At 48.0% G+C, this 16,055-nt stretch overlaps 1 protein-coding gene across 2 annotated transcripts in view; it reads left to right on the top strand.

Annotated features, from left to right (window-relative positions):
- Positions 1 to 15,723, top strand: part of SF3B2 (splicing factor 3b subunit 2) — a 104,000-nt gene extending 88,277 nt beyond the window's left edge. For both annotated transcript variants that reach the window (XM_077456764.1, XM_077456775.1), the window contains 2 exons: positions 6,933 to 7,118; positions 15,571 to 15,723. In XM_077456764.1, coding sequence (XP_077312890.1) covers positions 6,933 to 7,118; positions 15,571 to 15,642 — 258 coding nt within the window. In that variant the 3' untranslated portion in view covers positions 15,643 to 15,723. The remainder of the gene's footprint in view (positions 1 to 6,932; positions 7,119 to 15,570) is intronic.
- The last annotated feature ends 332 nt before the right edge of the window (positions 15,724 to 16,055 follow it).

Here is a 16,055-nt window from a genome sequence, read left to right as displayed (position 1 = left end):
CCCGGGATCTGGGTTAAATAAGGTAACCATGATTCCAGTGGAAGGGACCCCTGCTTTCAAGGACCCTGCCGTCAGGAGGGCCAAGGCGGTTGCCTGGTCCATGTTTAAGGTGGTGGGGTCAGCATTGCGGCCAGTGTGAGCCACGGCCCTGGTGTCACGGACGCTTGAGCTAAATTGTTGCACAGTGAGTTGGAGAAGCAACAAGCTTCCCCCGGTCTGTGTGGAGCTGGCAGACCAGTTGGTGCAGGGCCTTAAGTATGTCTGTGATGCGGCCTTCGATATGGCCCCCTTGCTCTCTAGAGCCTCAGTATCGGCAGTAACGCTACGTCGCCTGATTTGGCTCTAATGCTGGTCTGCAGACCAGGCATCTAAGAAAGCACTGGCAGACTTGCTCTTCAAGGGAGAGAGACTATTTGGAGCCTCGCTGGATAACATTATTAAGAATGTTACTGGGGGAAGAGTACGTTGCTCCCACAGTCCAGGAAAGGTAAGGAGGCACGCCGTAGGCAAGGGCCCTTCTTTTCCGCTCAGAAGCGGATTTTTCGTCTGCCCAGGTCGGCAGGTAAGCGTTTCCAGTCTAACAAGGTGCCTGCTGAGGGACAAAAGTGTCCCTGGTTTCGCAAGCCAAACAAGCCTACAAGCAAATCTGTTACCATTTGAAGGTTTTCCCCCGCCTGGCTCTCGGGTGGGGGATCGCCTTCGGGAGTTTGCAGCTCGGATGACCTCCCTACTTTCTGACCAGTGTGTCTGCAAACTGGTTTCATCAGCATACAAGATAGTTTCTTGTCCGCCAAACAGATTTTTTCCTTCCAACCTTCATCTTCCTCCAGCTCGTCGGGAAGTCCTCTTCAGGGGAGTACAGGACCTGCCACTGCGTGGGGTGCCTGTACTAACACCGGAAAGGTTTCAGGGATTCTACTCCCAATCTGTTTGTAGTCCCAAAAAGGAAGGGGTTGGTCCCGTCCTGGATCTCAAGGCCCTCAACAGCTTTGTGAAAGTACAAAGGTTAAGGATGGAATCAGTTCACTCAGTGGTCACTGCGCTCCAGGGGGATTTTCTGGCATCCCTGGACATCAGACACATAGTTGCATGTCCCCATATCCATCCAGCATCAGAGATTTCTGCAATTTGCGGTTGGGGGACGAGCAATACCAATTTATAGCTCTCCCTTTTGGCCTGGCATTGGCACCAAGGTGCTAGCCCCAATTTTGGGTTCGCTAAAGCAGCGAGGGATCACAATCGTGGGTTACCTGGATGACCCCCTTCTGAGGGCAGCTTCCGCCTCAGAATTAAGGGAGGATGTGGCCATCACCATGCAAACTCTTCGGGAGTTTGGTTGGGTACTGAACCTACAGAAGTCTGTGTTGGTGCCGACTCAATGTCTGGAGTACCTGGGCTTGCTTCTGGACTCCTCGGAGGCGAGAGTCTGTCTCCCTTCAGACAAGCTGCAGACTCTTCAAGCTGCGGTCAAGTTGTTGGTGTCCCGCAGGTGGTCGTTGCTGTGTTTTTGCATTAGAGTCCTGGGTCTTGTGGTAGCCACTTTCAAGGCAGTACCGTATGCTTAATTCCACACTCGAGTCTTGCAAAAGGAGATCCTGTCCAAATGGGACAAATCTCCATTGTCCCAGGATTGTCAAATTCGGGTGAGCCAGCTAGTCAGGGGGATTCCTTGCTCTGGTGGCTGAGGTCGCCGGCTCTTCGATCCGGGAAGTTGTTCATTCCTCCCAGCGGACGCCAGCCTGACCAGTTGGGGGGGGGGGGGGGGGGGTTTAGGGCTTACAGTCGGCCCAGGATTGCTGGACGCAGGAATAATCACACCTGCCGATCAAAGTGCTGGAATTTCGGGTGATCAGGCGGTGCCTCTCCACATGGTCACTGAGGCTGCAGGGGCGTCCGGTCAGGATTCAGTCGGACAACGCCTCGGCAGCGTATGTCAACCATCAAGGAGGGACAAGGAGCTCAACCATCAAGAAGGGACAAGGAGCTCGGCTGTGGCACTGGAGGTCGCTCACATCCTGCAGTGGGAAGAGCGGCGTGTGCTGGCTCTGTCGGCTGTATACATTCCAGGCGTAGAAAACTGGCAAGCCGTTAGATGCTGGACCAAGGGGAATGGTCACTACATCCAGATGTATTTTGGCTCCTTTGCCTAGGGGGGGGCATGCCAGATGGCTTCTCGGCTCAATCGGAAGTTACAGAGGTTTGTGGCCAGGTCAAAAGATCCCTGGGCGGAAGCGGCAGACTCATTGGGGGCTCCATGGGAGCATTATCGGCTGATTTATGCCCCCCCACTCAAATCTGCTTTGCGATTCTGTCCGTGGTACACCGAGAGTACGGATGGTGGCAGATGTTCCTTGGTGGCTGCCGATACTTCATCCTGCTTTACCGTCACTGGCTTTAACGGAATGACTGTTGAAAGCCAGGTGCTAAGGGACCGAGGAATGTCGGATTTGGTAATTTCCACTATGCTGAGGTTACAGAAGTCATCTTCTTGGAAGATTTATCATCGTACATGGAAGGCCTACATCTCCATGTGTGAGGAGATGGAATGGCGTCCGCGCACATACTCAGTTTCCAGGATACGGCTGTTTTTGCAGCGAGGAGTGGCTCAGAAACTGGTCTTAAGCACCATTAGGAGGCAGATATCAGCTTTGGCTGTCTTTTCAGCGACCCTTGGCGACTCATTCATTGGTGAGTACATTTGTTCAGGGGGTTCAACATGTGGCCCCTCTGGCTCAACCACCGCTGCCTCTGGGATTTGAATCTGGTGCTATCGGTGCTTCAGAAACCGCCGTTTGAAAATATTAGGAAGATCCCCTTATTGACACTCTCGGAGTAGTCTTTCTAGTGGCGATTACATCTGCCAGGAGGGTTTCTGAGTTGGCGGCCTTGTCTTGCAAGTCTCCCTACTTGGTCTTCCACAAGGATAAGTTGGTGCTGTGCCCGCAGCCTTGGTTTCTTCCAAAGGTTGTTTTGGCCTTTCATCTAAAATAGGACATTGCGTTTCCGTCCTTGTGTCCTCGGCCGTCACACCCCAAAGAGGTTGCTTTGCATTCCTTCGACATAGTCCAGGCTCTGCAGGTGTATCTATCTGCTACAGCTCCTTTCCGGAGGTCGGACTTTCTGTTTGTATCGGCTGATCTGAAGAATGGCCTGGCGTTCTCGTCGGCCACCATTTCTCAGTGAATCTGACAGATCGTGGTTCAGGCTTATGCCATAATGAGTTGGGCGCCTCCCTTCCCTGTCACGTCACATTCTACCAGGGCAATTGGTGCTTCTTGGGCTTTCCGACATCAAGCATCTGTTTCTCAGGTGTGTAAGACTGATCTGGTTGTCCGTTCACACTTTCACAAAATTTTGCGAGGTTGATGTGAGTGCATCTTCAAGGTTTTGCAGGCGGCTGTTTAAGGTTACAACTCCTCCCTTGAGGAACTCTGGTTGTTTATGGTTGGAGTTATTTTCTTGCTGTTCCCACCCTTTGTGCTGTGTCCAATGAACGAAAGAGAAAATAGGATTTTTGTGCTTGCCGTAAAATCCTTTTCTCTGAAGTTCATTGATGGACTCAGCACCCCCCCCCCCCCCCCCTTATTTATGTTTGTACTGCTTTTGACGAACTGAGCTGCTGAATGCAGTGAGGGGTTATAGTCAAAAGGTGCAGTTTTGCTGCTGTTAACATGTTCTGCCTAGTCCCTCTCCTAAAGGGGCAATATAACCACTACAATACAAATCCATTTTAATTTTTTTTTAATATAGTTTTAAGCGTAGTTCCTGTGACGCTAGAATTCAGCTTTAATTCTAAAACAAGTTATACTGCTGCTTTCAGGAGATTGGACACTAGCAAATAAAGCGACTAGTTGCCCAGATATACCCCCCCCACTCCCATCATGCTTCAGATTAACCACTTGCCGACCGCCGCACGACGATGTACGTCGACAGAATGGCACGGGCAGGCATAAGGGCTTACATGTACGTCCTTGCCTGCCCGCGGGTCTGTGGCCCGATCGGGCCCCCGCCCGGTGCCTGCGGCGGTCGGTATTCATTCGGGAGCGATCCCGGACGAGGGGACGGCCATTCATTCATGGCCACCCCCTCGCGATCGCTCCCGACGAATGAAAATGTCCGGTGACATCACTTCCTCTCCTGTAATGTAAACACAGGAGAGGAAGTGATGTATTCTCTCCTCCGTGTCGGTATTTTTCGTTCCGGCACCGAGGAGAGAGCATCGGTGAGTTGCACAAGCACTACACTACACAGTAGAACATGCCAGACACACTCGCACCCCCCCCTTTACCCCCCGATCACCCCCCAATTACCCCTGCCCCCCCCAGTCACAGTGACACCAATTGCTTTTTTTTTTTTTTTTTTTTTTTGCATTGGTGTCATTTGTGACTGTAATAACTGTTAGGGCAGTTAGGGTTAGCCCCCTTTAGTTCTAATGTGCCCCCCTAACCCCCCCAATAAAGGTTTAACCCCGTGATCACCCCCCCCCTCGCCAGTGTCACTAAGGCTGGGTTCACATTGCAGCGGTTTATGAGAACGAATGTGATTCGCACCGCACTGCAGTGCAAATCACATCCGATCTCTGTGCGATTCGAGTTCAGCCATACAGATAGTATGGCTGAATTCGTGTCGCACCCGCCGCAAACTCGCACGGGACCCTTTTTTTTGGTCCGCAGCAGAATCGGATCGCATGGGTGTTCACACCATGCGATCCGAGTTTGCAGATCGCACTGCGATATGCGAACTGATCTGGGGGTGTCATTAACATTTCACTGACACTCCCAGCAGTTCGCATAGGGCAGTGTGAACTGCCGCCGGGAGGCATGTGATGCGGGAACCCTCCGCGCATTCGTGGCGTTCCCACATCGCTCCAGTGTGAACCCAGCCTAATAAGCGATCGTTTTTCTGATCACTGTATTAGTGTCACAGGTGACGCTAGTTAGGCAGGTAGGTATTTAGATTCGCCGTAGCTTTTTATAGCGCCAGGGACCCCCATATACTACCGCATAAAGCCCCCTGATTGCCCCCTAGTTAACCCTTTCACCAGTGATCACCATATAACTGTTACAGGTGACGCTGGTTGGTTAGTTATTTTTTTTATAGTTTCAGGGCACCCGCCATTTATTACCTAGTCTCACTAGTGTACCCCTAAATTTAGGGGTGTCTACTTTCCAAAATGGGGTCATTTGGGGGGGGGGGTTTGTGCCATCTTGGCATTTTATGGCCTTCAAAACTGTAACGCCCTTAGAAAGCCTGAAGGCGGTGCTTGGTTTTCGGGGCCCCGTACGCGGCTAGGCTCCCAAAAAGTCCCACATATGTGGTATCCCCGTACTCAGGAGAAGCAGCAGAATTTATTTTGGGGTGTCATTTCACATATGCCCATAGCATGTGTGAGCAATATATCATTTAGTGACAACTTTGTGTAAAAAAAAAAAAAAAAAAAAATTATTTTTTGTCATTATTCAATCGCTTGAGGCAAAAAAATAAAATATTCAATGGGCTCAACATGCCACTTATCAATTTTCTTAGGGTGTCTACTTTCCAAAATGGGGTCATTTGGGGGGGTTTTGTACTGCCCTGCCATTTTAGCACCTCAAGAAATGAGATAGGCAGTCGTAAACTAAAAGCTGCGTAAATTCCAGAAAACTTACCTTAGTTTGTAGATGTGACAACTTTTGCGCAAACCAATAAATATACAATTATTGACTTTTTTTTTACCAAAGACATGTGGCTGAATACATTTTGGCCTAAATGTATGACTAAAATTGAGTTTATTGGATTTTTCTAATAACAAAAAGTAGAAAATATCATTTTTTTTTTTCAAAATTTGCGGTCTTTTTACGTTTATATCGCAAAAAATTTAAATCGCAGAGGCAATCAAATACCATCAAAAGAAAGCTCTATTTGTGGGAAGAAAAGGACGCAAATTTTGTTTGGGTACAACATTGCATGACCGCGCAATTACCAGTTAAAGCAGCGCAGTGCCAAATTGTAAAAAGACCTCTGGTCATTTACCAGCAAAATGGTCCGGTCTGAAAGTGGTTAATGTTAATGTCTTGGGAGGATAGAGGTCCCATCTCTTCTGGGAGAAGAAATTAATTTCCTCTAGAATAGATGCTTTTCTGCTTGAATTCTGGCGACAAGTCATCTGTACTGCTGCCAGAACATAGGGCCCTTTACTGCACTGTATGTACCTATTGCTACTACAGTATAGCGGATGCACAGTTTTGTAATAGAGTACTATTTTGTGTGTTATTAAAGCTGAAATTCTACTTTATGGGGCACTTGACTTTTTGACCCTCTCGTTTCTTCTGTTCAGCGTTGAAATGAAATTACAAATATTTCTAAAACACAATAGGGTTATAATGCACATTTTTTTTATTTAGAGATCTAACATTTCAATTATATTTTTTTGCCTAACAGTAAAACCTTGGATTGCGAGCATTATTCATTCCAGAAACGTGCTTGTAATCCAAAGCACTTGTATGTCAAAGAAAATTGGAAACTCAGATGATTCATTCCACAACCGTTTATTCATAGGCCTTTCAGTTTATAGTCCATATAAAAAGATTATAGCAATGTGATTGCGTAACCATAAAAATGTCCATTCACAAATGCCAACCTCTACATGGGGATTATAAGCAAAATCCAGCAGGCGCTACAGTGTATAAAAGAGAAGGGCACTTCTAAGTGTAGCAATATAGTTACATTTAATGAAGGTACAACATTTAGCAACTTGTATGGTTGATAATTAAAGCAGGCACATCTAACTGACCACATAGACCATCCTCTGCACCGCTTGCTGATATTTAAAGTTGAACTAAGTTATTGTGTGTGTGTGTTTTGACAGTTCATAATTTCATGATTTTTAAACTGAATGAGTATGGTTAAAAGTGAAATGTTTAATTTTCTATTCGCTATTCTCTCTCTCATAGGCATTGTCCCGAAGGGGTGCACCTACAGAGCCACAAGGTGTTGAAGTGGCACTGGCTCCTGAAGAGCTTGAATTGGATCCATCTGCCATGACACAGAAGTATGAGGAAAGAGTACGGGAAGCACAAGAGCAAGTACAAAAAGAGGACTTCAGTGACATGGTGGCTGAACATGCAGCAAAGCAGAAAGTAAGAATTCTGTGTGTATATATGTGTGTGTGTACACACACACACACACACACACACACACACACACACACACACACACACACACACACACACACACACACACACACACACACACACACACACACACAACACACACACATATACACAATATCTCCCAAAAGTGAGCACAACCTTCACAATTTTGTAACTATTTTATTATCTTTTCATGTGATGACATCACAGAAATGACACTTGACAGTGTACAGCTTGTGTAAATCTGCTGTCCCCTCAATAACTTAACACAGTCATTAATGTCTAAACCTTTGGCAACAAAAGTGCAAATGTCCAATTGGGCCGATATATCCATTTTGCCTCCCCGCTGTCATGTGACTCGTTAGTGTTACAAGGTCTCGGGTGTGAATGGGGAGCAAGTGTGTTTAAATTTGGTGTTATCGCTCTCATTACTGATCCCTGTAAGTTCAACATGGCACCTCATGGCAAAGACCTCTCTGAGGATCTGAAAAAAAAATTGTTGCTTTTAACAGAGGTTTAACAGGACAGGTTCCACTTAGAACAGACCTTGCCATGGTCGACCAAAGAAGTTGAGTGCACCTGCTCAGCCTCCTATCCAGAGTTTGTCTTTGGGAAATGTATGAGTGAGTCATGCCGACATTGCTGCCGAGTTTGAGGGGGGGGTCAGCCAGTCAGTGCTTAGACCATACGCTTAACACTGCATCAAATTGGTCTGCATGGATGTCGTCCCAGAAGGAAGCCTCTTCTAAAGATGATGCACGAGGAAGCCCGCAAACAGTTTGCTGAAGACAAGCAGACGAAGGACATGGATTACTGGAACCATGTCCTGTGGTCCGATGAGACCAAGATAAACGTATTTCGTACAGATGGTGTCTAGTGTGTGTGGTGACCACCAGGTGAAGAGTACAAAGATGAGTATGTCTTGCCTACAGTCAAGCATGGTGGTGGGAGTGTCATGGTCTGGGGCTGTATGAGTGCTGCTGGCACTGGGGAGCTACAGTTCATTGAGGGAACCATGAATGTTAACTTGTACTGTGACATACTGAAGCAGAGCATGATCCCCTCTCTTCGGCGACAGGGCAGTATTTCAACATAACCCCAAACACACCTCCAAGACAACCACTGCCTTTCTGAAGAAGCTGAGGGTAAAGGCGATGGACTGACCAAGCATGTCTCCATATCTAAACCCCATTGAGCATCCTTGGGGCATACTCAAACGGAAGGTGGAGGAGCGCAAGGTCTCGAACATCCACCAGCTCCACGATGTCGTCGTGGAGGAGGACTCTAGTGGCGCCCTGTGAAGCTCTGCTTAACTCCATGCCCAAGGGGGTTGAGCCAGTGCTGGAAAATAGTGGTGGCCACACAAAATATTGACACTTTGGGCCCAATTTGGACATTTTCACTTAGGGGTGTACTCACTTTTGTTGCCTAAGTTAAACATTAATGGCTGTGTGTTGCGTTATTTTTAAAGGGACAGCAAATTTACACCGTTATAGAAGCTGTACACTCACTAATTTACATTGTAGCAAAGTGTGATTTCAGTGTTGTCACATAAAAATATATAGAATAAAATATTTACAAAAATGTGAGGTGTACTCTCTTTTGTGAGATACTGTAAAAACTGATTAGCCATAACATTATGACCACCTTTGATAGGTGTCAAAACACTCAGTGCATTGCAGTTTGTTGTGTATGGGGCTGCGTCACAGACCAATCAGGGTGCTCATGCTGACCCTTGTTCAATCAAAAGCGCCTTGGCACTTGAACATCAGAACTTGACAACAGACCAATGTCCTGGTATGATGAATTCAAGAATGTTGTGTTCCTCAAACCGACGCTTTTGACTTCAAAACGACCTCCAAAATATCCAGATTTCAGTAGAATCAAGCATCTATGGCATGTGCTGGAAAAATAAGCTTGATCCATGGAGGGTCCACCTTGCTACTTTTTTTATTTTTTTAGGGAAAACCAACTTTATTAAGCATATGCAATGTACAAACACATTTTACGACAAAAGTATGCACATATGTATCCCAGCATTGGTACAACAGAAAGACATATAACATTCCATACTATTCGCATTACCCAAGTAACCTCTTGTTCCGCGGTTCATCAGGGGAGAGTGTAGCCTTTATCTCGTTCCTTCTCCCACTCCCCATCCCTCCCTCTTCCCAATCAGACCTTTCCCATGTTCAATGGTCCTCAGTCAGTTGAGCCAAATGGCTCCATATGTGAACCTCTACGTATACCCAGCTCACGCATAGGTTTCCCCATCACCCAACCATCTATCCCAGACTTTGGAAAATTTTTGTATACACCCCCTATGTTGATATATCAGCTTTTTAAATGGAAGAACATTATTTATATCTCTTTTTTCCAGTCATCAACAGTCGGGGGGGGGGGGGGAGAGAGCACCTCATCCACAGTCGGGCTATGGCCTTTCTGGCCGAAAACAGGGTTTCATGTATAAATGTAGCTTGATGTCTGTCAATTTCAATGTCCGGCAACAGTCCTACATAATACATAATTTTGGGTCTGGAGTCACTGGCGAACCCATAACATCATGCAAGAATTGAACCACTTGCAGCCAGTACGGTCGTAGATTGCCACATTCCCATATTAGATGAAAGAATGTACCAGAGTCGTGGCCACATGCGGGACAGTTAGGTGATTGATTTGGTCTAAATTTGGCCAGTCTCCGGGGCGTCAGGTATGCTCGGTGGATAATGTAGAGTTGCGTTAACCTATCCGAGAGCCTGGGTGACATCCTCGGCACATTATCCAGGATTTCATCCCATTCATCGTCGGTAATGTCACCCAGGTCTGCCTCCCATTCTATTTTAGCTTTCTGAATTACCGCTACCGTCTTGGGGAGACGGACCGTAGAATATAGATTGGAGATTAGTTTTTTGGAGTCGGCGTCCAGAATTATATCAATGATTGGAGGGCGGGTTAAGGAGGGTTCCGTATACCTAAATTGGGTTTTGAGTGTGTGGCGCATTTGGAGATGGCTAAAGCAGAGGCGATGTGGTAGTGCAAATTCCTCCCGGAGGGAGCAAAACGGTTTGGGTCCCTGTTCCGTCATGACTTGATGGAGAAATACCCCCCCATATGAGGCCCACAGTCCCGCATCTGGCAGGTGCTGCAGCTCTGCCAAATGGCCGTTATCCCAGAGTGGCGTGTGTGAGTGTATGTGCCCTATGCGTAATTTCCTTAAGGCTGTGTCCCAGGTTTTTTGATGGTGTGTAGGCATGCCTTCGTTGTACCTGCTGCTCCTCCTGTGAATCTGTCCTCCCCTGAAAATGGCCTGCAGTGGAGTCACTAAGGGATTTCCCGGGCTGCCCCCCACCAAGGCTCGATACCTGGGTGCCTCTGTTGTGTGGAGATGGTGTAGGTGGGACAGCTGTGCTGCAAGATAATATTCCTGCAGGTCAGACAGAGAGGCTCCTCCCATATTGGTGGGGTTTTTAAGAGTCATCCAGGCCAATTTGTGTCGTCCATGTCCCCAAACAAAAGTGTTTAGTATGCTTTCCATTTTTTTTTATATTCTAAGTGGAATACACAAAGGGGCGTGCCAGAGCATGTATAGAATTTTGGGCAAGAGCACCATTTTCACTAAGTTAATCCTGCCCATTACCCCGAGTGGCAATTTGGCCCAGGCCTGCGTTTTGAGTTTAAGCAGTGTGAATAGAGGTTCTATATTAAGGGAACAATAGTCCCTCAGCTCCCTGGTGACCTGCACCCCCAAATATTTAATTACCCCAACTCTGGTCAATGGAAGCTCCAGGGTGTTCTGGGGCGGTGGGAAATGGTCCAACGGAAGAATTTGGGACTTGTCCCAGTTCATGCGTAGTCCCGAATAATTACCCATTCGCTCAATAATAGTCAATGCTGCCTGAAGAGACTGCCCCTGATCTTCCAAATACAATAGTGTGTCGTCCGCGTACAGTCCAATTTTGTCCAGGGCGCTACCTATACGCATACCCTCAATGTCCGGGAATGCCCTGATCGCTATAGCTAAAGGCTCCGCCGCCAAGGCGTACAGGAGAGGGGACAGGGGGCACCCCTGTCTGGTTCCTCTCTAGGGGAAACTGTTCCGATAGCCAGCCATTAACAAAGACTCTAGCGCTCGGTGATTGGTATAGGATGCGTACCCACTTTCGGAAGTTGGGTCCAAACCCGTAGCATTGCAGCCACTCATGGCCATTCCACTGAGTCAAATGCCTTTGCTGTATCTAATGCTACTATGACCTGCGATCCTGAATTATCATGGCATGCCTGTATGTTCATGAACAACCGCCTAATATTCATGGCTGTATTTTTCCCCGGCATAAACCCGGTTTGATCTGGGTGTATGAGAGATAATATAACTCGATTCAGTCTAGTGGCCAAGACCTTTGCCAGAATCTTGATATCCACTTGTAAAAGGGAGATGGGTCTATAAGACTCCGGGAAGCCAGGATCTTTCCCTGGTTTTGGGAGCACTATAATTTGCGCCTCCCGCATGGACGGGGGCAGGGTCTCCTCACTAAATATATTGTGGTAGAGTTTCGTCAAGGTAGGGGTAAGAACTTCAGAAAAGGTCGAAATAAAATTCTAGGGGTAGGCCATCCAGCCCCGGGGCCTTGGACTTGGCCAGCTGCGACACCGCCCCTGCCACCTCCTCGTCAGTTATAGGGGCTTGCAACATTTTAATTTGGTCAACATTGAGCTTTGGGAAGTCTATAGTGTGCAATTCCTCCTGTATATCCTGGTGTGTGTGTGTGTGTGTGTGTGTGTGTATGAGGTGGGTTTTATACAGCTCCCGGTAGAAGTCCCTGAACATATCTGCCACCGAAGCTGGGTCCGTGACCCTCTCGCCCCGGGACGTCGACAAGGATACAACCACCGGGGGCCTGTCATTCAGGTTTGTAAGGTACGCCAGCAGTTTTCCGGCCCTCTCTCCGTGTTCACCCATTGTCTACCAAAAAATGTGTTGTTTAGCTTTTTCCAGAAGCAACTGGGAGACCAGTCTAGACTGTAACCTAACCTGTCTTAAGTTGTCAGTGCTAGGGTCAGTATTGTATGCCAGTTCCAACTCCTGCAGTCTGGACGTTGAGAGCTGCACGGCCAGGCCAGCCGACCGTTTTAGCCGGTCGATTTTCCTGGACAACAGCCCACGGGCATGATCTTTGAACCCATCCCAGTTCGACGGAGTAGTGTAGTTAGTTCCGAACTCACATAGTACGTGGCGTAGTTCACCCTCTATGGCCTCCAAATCGGGCAGGCTGGAGAGCCAGAATGTGTTCAGCCTCCAGACTTGGCTGGAGACCAATCCCCGGACCGAGATAGTCACCCAACATGGGGAGTGATCAGAGAGGGCCCGCGGCGCAGACCCCGTCACCCTGGGCAGTAGTACATTTGAAATTAGAATTAGGTCTATCCTAGACATCGTGTGGTTACTAGTAGAGTGGCATGTATACGCTCTGGTGTGCGGGTGTTGGTACCGCCAAACATCTGTCAACGCAAATTCTGTCACCAGTTTGCCGAACCGGCTAAGAGGTTGACCTTCAGCCTGTTGAGTCTCCCCTCCCGGTCTGTCCAGAACCGGATGCATGGTCATGTTGAAGTCCCCCATCCACACTGCCGGCACCGAGGGATTTTGTGCCATAAACGCCAGCCCTCTAGTAATCACCTAAAAGGTGAATGGGGGAGGAACATAGCATGCCAGGATTAGAAGCGGGCTCCCCTCCCCCCCACCAGGGCGTGCATAAACACAAACCTACCCTGCTGGTCCGAAACCATTGCTATTAGTTCAAAGGGGGTCCTCTTGGCTATCAGCACCGAGACTCCCCTGGACTGGTTAGTGTGGGTGCTGTCTCAGGGCCGCCTGTAGGTGTCCCGTGATACGAGTCTCCACCAGCGCTGTAATATCAGCCTTTTGGGTCTTGAAGTTCAAGGCCGCGGTCCTTTTAATCTTGTTACACATCCCCCCTGATATTCTAAGTCAAAAACTTTACGGATGCCATATCCTCTTCCGAAGTATACAGAGGGGACTAGAGCGGTACCAAGGCGGTCCACCTGGGAGTGGGGCAAAACGCTCGCCACTCCCCAGTCGTGCTCGCCAAAGGCCCGCCCCCCCCCCCCCCCCACAGGTTGTTTATACTTTAACCAGCATACAGTAAAATGGCATTTCCCTTTTAAAACTATAACAGAACAGTTGAACCAGTCCCCTCCCACCCAGCTCTACACCTCCCCAACATGGTGAAAGCATTCCTTCCCCAACCATAACCCAGCACACATCATCCAGTTTGAGAACAGAACTGGAGGTACAGCATTCATAACAGTAAAGTGTCTATCACACCAGGGTAAAAACAGTCCTCTGGAGGCAACTTTACACACTGGCAGTCAGTGGAGCCCCGCGGTGCGGCAGGGTCTAGTAAAACTGGTGGTCCCCTTGCCCTTCTCAAAATTCGGTTGCAAGACAGTTTTAGGTCCAGCATTTCCACCCAGTCTCGTACAACCCCGCTATCAACAATATACGTTAAAAAAAGGGGAAAACAGAACAGGTGTGTGGTGCAAGTCCCCTAAGGGCATCTTGTATATCGTGGGAGACCAGTCACGTCCCTCTAGGAGCCCGGGTATTGAGGGCGGCGTAACCCCTACACTAATTGTCATAAAAAATAAAAAAGGGAGAAAAAAATTCCTCAGGGCTCAGTCTTCTCCCCCCATCCCCCAATCTCCACGGGGTGAAGCTGAAAGAATAAAAGTAATCAGGCAAAGTTTCAGTTCTCAGCACCCCCGGGGGAAAACGTGTAACATAGTTGTTCCCTCAGACCCATGTGGGGGGGGGTGGGGGTCTCCCCGAACTCCGATAGAAAAAGGTGAGGCTTGCACATGAACAAGTATATGTGGACAAAGGGCAGGCATACTCACGGACCTCTAGTAGCACGGGTATTAGAAAGGCCTACCCCGCTGGTCCAGCCAGGCTGTCACCGCCGCCGGATCATCAAAAAACTGTACGCGGCCGTCGTCCTCCACCCACAGCATGGCGTACTTGAGGTGCTGTGTTCGGAGACGCCGCTTCACTTCCTGGAATAGGGATCTCTTCCTTTGCACCTCCCCAGAGAAATCCGGGAATACTGCTACTCTGGCATTTTCCACTTGGATATTACCCTTTTCTCTGGTGAGCCTCAGGATTTTGTCTGTCACAGAAATTCAGGAACTTCGCGATGAAGGTGGGGGGAGGCGCTCCGGGTGGTGCGGGCTTCATGGGGATGCGGTGCGCGCGTTCCACCGCAAACATCAAGGAGAACTCCTTTCTTCCATGTTTTCACAAGGAGAGACTCCAGATATCCAGCAGGATCCGTGCCCTCTATTTTCTCCGGGAGGCTTATAAACCGGAGGTTGCACCTCCGCAAGCGGTTTTCCATGTCGTCCTGATGAGAATGCAACATGTGTAGCTGTCACTGCATATCCTCTGCGGCGTGTCTCAGCGGGTGAAGGACGTCGTCCGCCGCCCCTCTCCTCGTTTCAGCTTCGGTGACCCTGTCCCGCAGCTTCGACAGGTCCTGCCGGAGAAGGGATATGTCAGTCTTGACATAGTCTATTTTGGCCGTCAGAGTCCCCTGGAGACCCGCTATTGCGTCCAGTACTTTGGCCGTGTCTGAGGCCTGGCACTCCGCTCCATCTTCGGCCTGTCTGTCCGCGCCCGATCGGCAAAATTGTGCTAGCTTGTCCACGGCCCCAGGGTGATGTTTGGTCGGCGACATCTCTCCTAAGCACTCTGCTGATACGTGGGCGGCCAGTCCTGTATTTTCAGGTTAAAAGTCTATGCACAGGATGGAAACGGGAGTATCGGCGCTCGGGAGCTCTCCTACACTGCGTCCTACTCCATTGCTTGCCAGGCCATGCCCCGTCCACCTTGCTACTTAGAGGACTCAGGATCTTCTACTGGTGTCTTGGTGCCAGGTACCAGAGCATATATTCAGAGGTCTAGTGGAGTGCATGCCATGGTTAGCGGGTGGGTCGTCATAATTGTATGGCTGATTTTGTGTGTGTGTGTGTGTGTGTGTGTGTGTGTGTGTGTGTGTGTGTGTGTAGTTGAAAAGTTAACTGGTGTGATTTGCTGTAACAATGCATAGCACTGCTAATGGGTTAGTGTGTGGGCTGGTATGAACAATCTCTTAAATCATAACAAAACCCTTGCACATGAATCAATTTCTCCAGGACCAGCCAAATTTTTCCTGACTCTGATTGCATTTGGACAAGGGATGGGTTTGAAATGGTAAAAAAACTAAGCTTGGCAACCCTACAGCCTAGATAGGTTCCTGACATATTTTTTTTTCTCCTGACCACTGAAGTAAAATGAGCGATGGTGGCTGCAGTTTTATAAGGGCAAACAGTCTAATAAATTGACCTAGTCATTCATTTATTTTGTGTCATCCATTTTATCTTATAGCAAAAGAAAAGAAAAGGACAGCCACAAGACTCTCGCGCAGGAGGGAAAAAATACAAGGAGTTCAAGTTCTGAGTACTATTTCTTCCCATTTTTTATTTTTTTTGCCTTCTGATGTCAGTTTTTATTTGTAATAAAACATGGTAAACCGTAGAAGTCTTTACTGGTTCTTTTATACATTCATAGATAAAATAATGTATTTTGTTGGTAACATTTTTGTAAAGGAGACTCTTGGAATGTTTACTTGTTCTATGATTATCCAGTATCTAATTGAAAAAATGGATATGGGTTGTAACATGTAATTTTTACATGCATTCTCTTGGTTAAATGGATTGCTGTCTATGCGAAAAGATCTCTGTATAACATTAAACGATCATCTGTATTTGAGATTTCAAAGTGTTACATGGTGAGATCTTCCTTCATTAAGTAGTAGATAGATGTAGGGAATGCTACACTTCTTAGTGCAGGCTTCTTTAACCACTTGAGTA

This window comes from Lithobates pipiens, unplaced genomic scaffold, assembly GCF_037356315.1.
Source record: "Lithobates pipiens isolate NorthernLeopardFrog02 unplaced genomic scaffold, aLitPip1_a1.2 Scaffold_10, whole genome shotgun sequence".
In the NCBI taxonomy this organism is placed as follows: Eukaryota; Metazoa; Chordata; class Amphibia; order Anura; family Ranidae; genus Lithobates; species Lithobates pipiens.
Note: the sequence above shows the minus strand (reverse complement) of the source record. Positions and strands in the feature narration are given on the sequence as shown.